Genomic DNA, 11,042 nt, shown 5'->3' with positions numbered 1-11,042 from the left:
AAATGATATGGTAAAACAAAATGTCTGGCGAGGTGGGTGTGGAGCCAGAGACAACAGGGGTTCAAACTGTAGAACCCAGTTCCTACATTTGAATATAAAAATTGATTTGATCAAATAAAACTATGCTACATTTTATCTCTGGGACCCTTAGGATGACAAATCAGAGCAAGATTACTGAATGTAAGTACCTTATTTACCTTCAGAGGTGAATGTATCAAACCAGTTGCCGTGATACGTTTTTTGTTGTTGTGCACTCTCCTCAAACAACAGCATGGTCTTTTTTCACTGTAATAGCTACTGTAAATTGGACAGTGCAGTTAGGTTAACAATAATTTAAGCTTTCTGCCCATATAAGACATGTCTATGTCCTGGAAAGTTTGCTGTTACTTACAACAGTCATGCTAATCACTTTAGTGCACGTTAGCTCAACCGTCCCGTATACGGGACACCGATCCTATAGAGGTGAACGCTAACACACACTGAAGAATCAGTCTTAATTTACGATGACGTTGCAAGTGAAGGTATTGCCCTCCCCTTAAATCCAAGGTAACTTCTGACCTGCTCTGTGGATACTAAGTGGTCATCATCCAACCCTGGCTATAATATGTAGACCTATAGTCTACCTCCCATACCTGGTCTGATACCTGGAGCTATGTTGTAGAGTCATTATATAGCATGCCTACCTGCAACAGGATAGTAGACACTATTCAACCAGATAGAGTCGTGGGGTAAGCAGTGGGGTCAAGCCCAACACTTACAAACCCTCCAGTGTATTAGTCCTCATAGTGTTAGCTGGGACAGAAGCCTGCACACCCTGTGTCTCTCCAGGAACAGAGTTGGTGACCAACGCCCTTCATGCCTGACAGGTCAGGAAAGCCTGATCCCTACTAACCCTAGTATAGGAAGCCCTACTATACTTAATAGCACAGATAGAGTCTCTTGTTATTGTGTTGTTGGTCATTAGACCATATAAATGCAGTGTTCAAACTAACTATCCAATCTATCTATCTATCTATCTATCTATCTATCTATCTATCTATCTATCTATCTATCTATCTATCTATCTATCTATCTATCTATCTATCTATCTATCTATCTATCTATCTATCTATCTATCTATCTATCTATCTATCCATCCATCCATCCATCCATCCATCCATCCATCCATCCATCCATCCATCCATCCATCCATCCATCCATCCATCCATCCATCCATCCATCCATCCATCCATCCATCCATCCATCCATCCACTCATTTCTGATGATCCATTGATCTAATCCATGACGTCTTGACGGCTGTGTTTTCCAAGCTAAATGCAAAAAAAAAAGTAAACAAATTGTTTGGACCAATGAGAGTAGAGCTACTGACGTCACACACACATGGCCATATACGGCATTGCGTTGGCAGCCATATTGGATTTTCTATCCGGTCATCTCCCTGGAACCGGGACCACATTCTACCTTCGGCATAGAGCAGTATATAATATTTACATTTACATTTTAGTCATTTAACAGACGCTCTTATCCAGAGCGGCTTACAGTTAGTGAGTGCATACATTTTTTATACATACATATATAATAGATATATCTATATCATAGAGCCTAATCGTATTTACAGGTTTTACAAGTTTGTTATTACGTTTGTTAAAGTTCAATTTCTGCAAAAAAAAACTTTGATAAAATAAAAAACTATTACGTTCAAATGCCTCTCATGTGAAGAGGTGATGTGCTACATACACTTAGCTTCCTGAAACGGGTCATATTGTCACTTCAATGCTTTAATCTCATGGTAAAACTAATCTACACTGTGGTAAACTAAACTAATAGAAACGAAATATGCAAACTAATCTACACTGTGGTAAACTAAACTAATAGAAACGAAATATGCAAACTAATCTACACTGTGGAAAACAAAGAAAATAAGGTTGGAGTCACGTGGTGGTAGTTAGTGTCATACTATTGGTTAGACAGTTTCCCCTTTAATGAGGTTGACAGTTAAAACTGTCTCTTACATTAGGCTGAGTCACACAGAGGATCCAGCGGTGAAGTGAACAGACACAAACCTACAACTGAGATAACAGCAGACGTTACAACCGTAGAAGTTACAACCGTAGAAGTTACAACAGTAGAAGTTACAAGAGTAGAAGTTACAACAGTAGAAGTTACAAGAGTAGAAGTTACAACAGTAGAAGTTACGACAGTAGAAGTTACAACAGTTGAAGTTACAACGGATTTGAGCACGTCTGTAAAGATGTCAGAGGCAAACTATCAAAACAGAGATGGATTTAAAGGCAAAACTCCTAATGAAATAAAGACCCTGGATATTGATGATTGTATATACACCAACGAAACACCCATCAAGCCCTGCAGGAAGGATGGAGTTGGTGATCAACAATCAGGTAACAGTTTATCCTGGTATGGTGCCTGATACTGACACATACGTATACCCCAACACACACACACACACACACACACACACATACACACACACACACAGACACATACACACACACACACACACATACATACATACACACACACACACACACACACACTGTTGCTACTGTCTATTATCTATCCTGTTGCCTAGTTACTTGACCCCTACCTCCATGTACAGTTCTTTCAGAAAGTAACGTTAGTGTCACGTCTCCTCCATTTTGCTCGTATTAAGCACACGTTTTAAAATCAGCAAGGGATTCCTGCATAGCTATAAAATCTGACTGTAGTTTTGACACAGCCAGATCAACAGTCTGGGCCATAGCATACATAGTAGTATCATCTGTCACGTCTCCTCCCGTTGCTCCCCTCTGGCGCTCTGATTCGCCGGTCTACTGAGCCACCGGTCTGAGCGCACCACCTCGGCAAACACAGGAATGGAAACCCAACGCACCCTAATCACCTCCAGCGCACCAGCACCTCACCATCTCATCACCACCCCTATATAGCCCTGGGCTGTTCAGTGTTGTGTTGTGTGTGATTGTTAGTGTCGTGTCTTGTACTCGCTCGTTGTTGTTCTCTTGCTCAGTGTTAAAGCAAACCTTTACATTGTTGATTCCTGCGTCCTGCCTCTTCGTATCCTCAGTACTCGTCACAGTTAGGCACAATAGCGAGCAGTAGTTTTCGCACGTTGTAGCTAGCTAGCTTTTCTTGTCGGCTAGTGTGCAGCGGCTGCAGCAGGTGTTATCAAAGAGGATGTTGTTGCTAATTTGTTAGCTTCTCCCAAGAATAACTTTCAACAAGAGGTTAAGTTTCAAATGATCATCTGGTGTGTAGAACTGTGTTTTGTATTGCAGCGCGCTTGCTGTTGTTAGCCATCTCTTTGAAAATAACTTATGTGTGTTAAACATTGTTGCATTTAACGTGGAACTGACAGCATCTTAGCAACATGACTTCTTATTAAAATCTGTTTAAATAGGAAGAACATGACACTTAAAAAAAAGTTATTCGAATGTTTGGGAATTACGTAGAGTGGGAAAGCGGCCATGCGTTTGGACAATTAATAGACACTGCAGTAAATAAAACCGAATAAAAACATCTGTCTGGTCCAGGACCGGAGTCTACACAGACCGGTGCGCTATAGCCGATCAGAGCTACAGTAGGCCTTTATACAAACAAGCCATTTGCCACATGAGCCTGCCATCATTCACTTTGACCTGGACTGTGTGTTTACAGGCTGTTGCAACAGCGCTACTTTAGATCATTAGAACGCATTCGCCAAAAGCCAGAAAATAAACCTGAATGGATTCCTGCAAATATGTAAACACCACATTTGGGAACTTTTCAGTCCTATTGATCAAACAACCATGAAAAGGTAGGCCCTCTCTCCGTCAGTTATGCACATCAACAAGATCAACAACTAATGCTAGCCAGAACAAGATGAGCTAAAATCTAATGGAAGGAACATTATGGTATGCGAATTGGAGTGGGTCTAGGGTTTCCGGGATGATGGTGTTGATGTGAGCCATAACCAGCCTTTCAAAGCACTTCATGGCTACCGACGTGAGTGCTACAGGGCGGTAATCATTTAGGCAGGTTACCATCGCTTCCTTGGGCACAGGGACTATGGTGGACTGCTTGAACCATGTAGGTATTACAGACTCGGTCAGGGAGAGGTTGAAAATGTCAGTGAAGACTGGGTTTCCCTTTGTAGTCCGAAACAGTTTTCAAGCCCTGCCACATCCGACGAGCGTCAGAGCCGGTGTAGTAGGATTCAATCTTAGTCCTGTATTGACGCTTTGCCTGTTTGATGGTCCGTCTGAGGGTGTAGCGGGATTTCTTATAAGTGTCCAGATTAGTGTCCCGCTCCTTGAAAGTGGCAGCTCTAGCCTTTAGCTCGATGCAGATGTTGCCTGTAATCATTTTGCTTCTGGTTGGGATATGTATGTACGGTCACTGTGGGGACGACGTCGTCAATGCACTTATTGATGAAGCCGGTGACTGAGGTGTTATACTCGTCAATGCCATTGGATGAATCCCGGAACACATTCCAGTCTGTGCATGCTACATAAATAGATACGCTAGCCTATTAGCGACGTTATGACTGACTTGTGATCATTGCCCTTGCTAGTTTGATTGTATTGACATACCCAGCCTTAGTTATATTTATTCATTTTTTGTCCAGAATATTGAGTCATTGAAACTGAAACGGTGCATCTTGAATGTAGTCAGCAAACAATGTACCAGGCCAGCTGTGATTTACAACCAGATAGCAATATTTTTTTTGGTGCTCAAAAGTTCCCAAACGGCCCACCCCAGTGAAGGAAAGCCACCTTGTGTGAATATATTTCACGTGCTTTACGATTGTGTTGTCTACTTTGTGAATGATTTCTCTATTGTACTACATAATTGATAAGTCGCATACCTCCATGGTACGCATCAGTAGGGATTAAAAGTGAGTGTACCCTCCACTACACCGCTGGCCCTTTGTGTTTTACAAAAAGTCTCTTACATGAGTGGTTACGGTTGCTGTCCTTTAAGAATCACGAACCTGTCACAAACTGAAGGCCTATAGGTTTGCGCAAACATGTGTGTAATAGATAACATTTACATTTACGTCATTTAGCAGACGCTCTTATCCAGAGCGACTTACAGTTAGTGCATACATTATTCATTTTTATTTTCATACTGGCCCCCCGTGGGAATCAAACCCACAACCCTGGCGTTGCAAACACCATGCTCTACCAACTGAGCTACCTCCCTGACGGCCATTCCCTCCCCTACCCTGGACCAATTGTGCGCCGCCCCATTGGTCTCCCGGTTGCGGCCGGCTACAGCAGAGCCTGGATTCGAACCAGGATCTCTAGTGGCACAGCTAGCACTGTGATGCCTTAGACCACTGCGCCACTCGGGAGAAGATAAGGCTGTTAAGATATTAATGTATCAAGAAAGGAGTGTATATATTTGGCCTGGCGAAGCGGTTTTATGCTGGTCTCAGGAAGAAAAGTACGAGTCCTCACTGTCCAAGACAGAGTCAAGACCAAAAGTACAAATGTATCCAACATCGAGCCAAGCACGAGACACTGTGTGGTCTCGAGACCGGATGAGTACTACAACAATGGAATTCAAAATGGACAAAATCTACCCACAATACCCCATAATGACGCAGTGCAAAAATGTAAGATATTTTTGCTAATCTATTGAAAATGAAATATCTAATTTACATATGTATTCACACCCCTGAGTCAATACATGTTAGAATCACCTTTGGCAGCGATTACAGCTGTGAGTCTCTGGGTAAGTCTCTAAGAGCTTTTACACACCTGGATTGCACAATATCTGCCCATTTATTCTTTTCATCTGTCAAATTCGTTGTTGATCATTGCTAGACAACCATTTTCAAGTCTTGCCTAGATTTTCAAGCAGATTTAAGTAAACTGTAACTCTGCAAACTTCTTGTGGCCTTGTGTTTTAGGTTATTGTCTTGTTGAATGGTGAATTCATCTCCAAGTGTCTGGTGGAAAGCAGACTGAACCAGGTTTTCGTCTAGGATTTTGCCTGTGTTTAAATCCAGTCAGTTTCTTTTTTTTATCCTGAAAAACTATGGAGAGTGGTACTCAGTAATGTGTTGTATTGGATTTGCCCCAAACATAACACTTTGTATTGAGGACAAAATGTTAATTGCTTTGCCACATGTTCTGCAGCATTACTTTAGTGCCTTGTTGCCAACAGGATGCATGTTTAGGAGTATCTTTATTCTGTACAGCTCTGTTTTTTTAGTTTACCCATCTACCAATAGATGCCCTTCTTTGCGAGGCATTGGAACACCACCCTGGTCTTTGTGGTTGAATCTGTGTACTGTGCCAGTACTCATTTTGGGTGCCTGAACTCTGCAATATGTTTAAGCCAGTGTTCTATAAGAGGTTCTGGAACTCAAGCAGTAGAAAGTGTGAGGTGCTGGAACTCAGTTCTGGTGTTCTGTCCCTTGTCAAGTTTGTGTTTTTTCCTCGGTGCTTCAAAGAGCAAATGGACACAAAAGTCGATGCAAATACAACGCTGATAAAGAGCAAGTTCTTATGGTAATAATTTGTGCTTCAGTGTTTTATCAGTGGTGGAAGAGATACTCTGGAGCTGCTGCAGTGAGTCTGGGTCTGCTGTGTGTTCTCCTATTGGCTGGGATCATAGGCCTGTTGCTCTACCGTGAGTTTGATATGTTCTCAATCAAACTTTCTCTTAATCATCAGTGGTGTAATGATCAGGGATCAATTCCATTTCAACTCCATTCAATTCAATTCAGAAAGTACACCAAATTCCAATTCCAATTCCACATTGTCCTCATTGAAAAATATTGAAGAGTATTGGACTTGGAATTCCAGTGTACTTCCTGAATAGACTGGAATTGAAATGCAATTGAACCCAACCCTGGTAATGATAGATTAACTTTTCCACTGTTACCTTGGTCGTTGATGGTATTATTTCACAGAGCGAAACCAATTAACCAGATCCAACACCCTGACCAAAGAGAGAGACCAGTTACAGACCAGCGGCAACAACCTGACTGAAGAGAGAGACCAGCTACAGACCAGCAACAACACCCTGACTACAGAGAGAGACCAGTTACAGACCAGCTATAACACCCTGACCAAAGAGAGAAACCAGTTACAGACCAGCTACAACACCCTGACCAAAGAGAGAAACCAGTTACAGACCAGCTACAACACCCTGACCAAAGAGAGAGACCAGCTACAGAAAGAGACAGAACGTCTGAAACAATCTTTGGTTGAGAAAGGTGAGGGAAATTGTCTAATGACTGTTCTGTTTGACAGTCTCTGTATCAGTTCACATGCCACTTACAAACAGGCAATTCAACTTCCATTAAAGGAAAAATCTATGACTTCCAAACCGACCATTAGTTAGTGCCCTGTCTTCCTTGAGTGTTTGATTGAGACTTAATTCAATGTGATATTAAGGTGACTAAAGCGAGACATTTTCAACTTATAGAGTGTCCTCAAGGATGGAAGAAGCTTGGTAGCAGTTGTTACTACATCTCTACTGAGAAGAACAACTGGGAGAAGAGCAGACAGGACTGCATAGGTAGAGGAGCAGACCTGGTGATCATCAACAGCCAAGACAAACAGGTGTGTGTGTGTGTGTGTGTGTGTGTGTGTGTGTGTGTGTGTGTGTGTGTGTGTGTGTGTGTGTGTGTGTGTGTGTGTGTGTGTGTGTGTGTGGAAGAGAGCGATACAGAGAGAGAGAGAGAGAGAGAGGTAATGGCTAAGTATTAATAATGTTGTCTCTCTCCCACAACTACAGACATTTGTCAATTGGTTATGTGGAGTAAAGGACTATGTCTGGATTGGTCTGACTGACTCTGTTACTGAGGGGACCTGGAAATGGGTGGACGACACACCACTGACCACAACGTAAGACATTTAATGAGTTCTGTGTTACCATGAAATCACTGTCTGGAGTAGTAGGCTCTGAGAGTGGACAGCCTGATTATATATGTTGTTTCTACTACAGGTATTGGAACAGTGGACAGCCTGATTCTATGTGTTGTTTCTTCTAAAGGTACTGGAAAAGTGGACAGCCTGATTCTATGTGTTGTTTCTTCTACAGGTATTGGAACAGTGGACAGCCTGCTTCTATGTGTTGTTTCTTCTACAGTTACAGGAACAGTGGACAGCCTGATTCTATGTGTTGTTTCTTCTACAGGTACTGGAAAGGTGGACAGCCTGATTCTATGTGTTGTTTCTTCTACAGGTATTGGAACAGTGGACAGCCTGATTCTATGTGTTGTTTCTTCTACAGGTACAGGAACAGTGGACAGCCTGATTCTATGTGTGGTTTCTTCTACAGGTATTGGAACAGTGGACAGCCTGATTCTATGTGTTGTTTCTTCTACAGGTACTGGAACAGTGGACAGCCTGATTCTATGTGTTGTTTCTTCTACAGGTATTGGAACAGTGGACAGCCTGATTCTATGTGTGGTTTCTTCTACAGGTATTGGAACAGTGGACAGCCTGATTCTATGTGTTGTTTCTTCTACAGGTATTGGAACAGTGGAGAGCCTGATTCTATGTGTTGTTTCTACTACAGGTATTGGAACAGTGGACAGGCTGATTCTATGTGTTGTTTCTTCAACAGGTACTGGAACAGTGGACAGCCTGATTCTATGTGTTGTTTCTTCTACAGGTACTGGAAAAGTGGACAGCCTGATTCTATGTGTTGTTTCTTCTACAGGTATTGGAACAGTGGACAGCCTGATTCTATGTGTTGTTTCTTCTACAGGTACAGGAACAGTGGACAGCCTGATTCTATGTGTTGTTTTTTCTACAGGTACTGGAAAAGTGGACAGCCTGATTCTATGTATTGTTTCTTCTACAGGTATTGGAACAGTGGACAGACTGTTTCTATGTTTTGTTTCTTCTACAGGTATTGGAACAGTGGACAGCCTGATTCTATGTGTTGTTTCTTCTACAGGTATTGGAACAGTGGACAGCCTGATTCTATGTGTTGTTTCTTCTACAGGTATTGGAACAGTGGACAGCCTGATTCTATGTGATGTTTCTTCTACAGGTATTGGAACAGTGGACAGCCTGATTCTATGTGTTGTTTCTTCTATAGGTATTGGAACAGTGGACAGCCTGATTCTATGTGTTATTTCTTCTACAGGTACTGGAACAGTGGACAGCCTGATTCTATGTGTTGTTTCTTCTACAGGTATTGGAAAAGTGGACAGACTGATTATATGTGTTGGTTCTCCTACAGGTATTGGAACAGTGGACAGCCTGATTCTATGTGTTGTTTCCTCTACAGGTATTGGAACAGTGGACAGCCTGATTCTATGTGTTGTTTCTTCTACAGGTATTGGAAAAGTGGACAGACTTATTATATGTGTTGGTTCTCCTACAGGTACAGGAACAGTGGACAGCGTGATTCTATGTGTTGTTTCTTCTACAGGTATTGGAACAGTGGACAGCCTGATTCTATGTGTTGTTTCTTCTACAGGTATTGGAACAGTGGACAGCCTGATTCTATGTTTTGTTTCTTCTACAGGTATTGGAACAGTGGACAGCCTGATTCTATGTGTTGTTTCTTCTACAGGTATTGGAACAGTGGACAGCCTGATTCTATGTGTTGTTTCTTCTACAGGTATTGGAACAGTGGACAGCCTGATTCTATGTGATGTTTCTTCTACAGGTATTGGAACAGTGGACAGCCTGATTCTATGTGTTGTTTCTTCTACAGGTATTGGAACAGTGGACAGCCTGATTCTATGTGTTATTTCTTCTACAGGTACTGGAAGAGTGGAGAGCCTAATGGTGGTGTAGCTGAGAACTGTGCGTATTTCTACTCCTGGTCATCAGACACAGGAGCATGGTGGGACTATGACTGTTCCTATCAATACAGATGGATCTGTGAGAAATAGGATTCTCTGTACTGCTAGAGACCATTTCAGACAGATGTTTTAAATCTTTAAACCCAGACTTGGACGAAACAAAATAGCGATTGATTTGCAACGCTTGTAGTTAACCATTGAATCCTTCCAAACCACTCATTGTTGAATTTCTGATTTCCTACTTGATGTGTAATGTTTATGTCCAATGACGATGAGCACCGATACCTTGTATCTATAATTTGTTCTTAACTGACTTGCCTAGTTAAATTAAAAATAAATACAAATTCTGCGGTGATATAGTGAGTGACAGAACACTGAACCAATCAAGGCGCAACTAGAGAACATTACCAAAGCATACGCTCTGTATATTCCACTGGCTGCCCCACCACCCCAGAAAGCACTGAGCGAGGCTGAAACACCTGCATTTAGGAGCTGCCTTACTCAAGAAAGAGAACATGTCGTAGCCGGCCGCGACCGGGAGACCCATGGGGCGGCGCACAATTGGCCCAGTGTCGTCCAGGGAAAGAATGGCTGGCAGGGATGTAGCTCAGTTGGTAGAGCATGGCGTTTGCAACGCCAGGGTTGTGGGTTCGATTCCCATGGGGGGCCAATATGAAAAATAAAAAAATTATGTATGGACTCACTAACTGTAAGTCGCTCTGGATAAGAGCGTCTGCTAAATGACTAAAATGTAAAAATGTATGCGGCTTCATTAACTCAAATATATATTTTTTTACATTGTTTGCAAACTGATATGTGACATGAATTAATGCCAAAATAACATGCAAAACAGGCAAAAATATTAAATAAATGATTATTATTATATATATATATGTGTGTATTTAAAAAAAAAATCTAAACAGGTGAGGCCCTGAATTGTGTTCATTTCTTGTGGAATTGAAAAAAGTTAGCGTTTAATATGGTTGAAATGTTTACAAACTAGATGCGCTGAAATGAAAGCAACTTCTGACAATGAACACTCGGATTATAGTGATTTTATGTCTCATCAAAACAAACAAACAATGTAATGTATGTTTAGAGATATAACCTAGAGCCAGGCTTGTTGATTTTTAATCCGAGGGTATCCTGCTATTGAGGGAGTTCTATTACGCTGGCCCGGGTTGAACTGGACAATGGGCCGTCACGTCATTGGGCTAAAGCGGGGAGGGAGGAGCACCCTTCTCAAATCAAACAGTTATCTGCA

At 41.9% G+C, this 11,042-nt stretch overlaps 1 protein-coding gene across 1 annotated transcript; it reads left to right on the top strand.

Annotated features, from left to right (window-relative positions):
• The first annotated feature begins 2,141 nt into the window (after positions 1 to 2,141).
• On the top strand, positions 2,142 to 10,535 carry LOC311119727 (uncharacterized protein). The gene is made up of 6 exons (XM_084194389.1): positions 2,142 to 2,399; positions 6,535 to 6,636; positions 6,920 to 7,225; positions 7,438 to 7,574; positions 7,750 to 7,859; positions 9,736 to 10,535. The coding sequence occupies exons 1-6, from the start codon at positions 2,252 to 2,254 to the stop codon at positions 9,866 to 9,868; spliced, it is 936 nt and encodes a 311-aa protein (XP_084050515.1). The 5' UTR covers positions 2,142 to 2,251; the 3' UTR covers positions 9,869 to 10,535.
• The last annotated feature ends 507 nt before the right edge of the window (positions 10,536 to 11,042 follow it).

Source organism: Coregonus lavaretus, assembly GCF_964263955.1.
Source record: "Coregonus lavaretus genome assembly, contig: HAP1_SCAFFOLD_336, whole genome shotgun sequence".
NCBI classification, from domain to species: Eukaryota; Metazoa; Chordata; class Actinopteri; order Salmoniformes; family Salmonidae; genus Coregonus; species Coregonus lavaretus.
This window is presented reverse-complemented; position numbering and strand designations above follow the sequence as displayed.

What these genes read in the sequence shown, in the direction of transcription:
- LOC311119727 (XM_084194389.1), top strand. Translation starts at nt 2,252, where the DNA reads ATGTCAGAGGCAAACTATCAAAACAGAGATGGATTTAAAGGCAAAACT. An exon ending in ACAATCTTTGGTTGAGAAAG is followed by an intron (nt 7,226 to 7,437) that starts GTGAGGGAAATT and finishes TTCAACTTATAG; the next exon opens with AGTGTCCTCAAGGATGGAAG. An exon ending in TCAACAGCCAAGACAAACAG is followed by an intron (nt 7,575 to 7,749) that starts GTGTGTGTGTGT and finishes CCACAACTACAG; the next exon opens with ACATTTGTCAATTGGTTATG.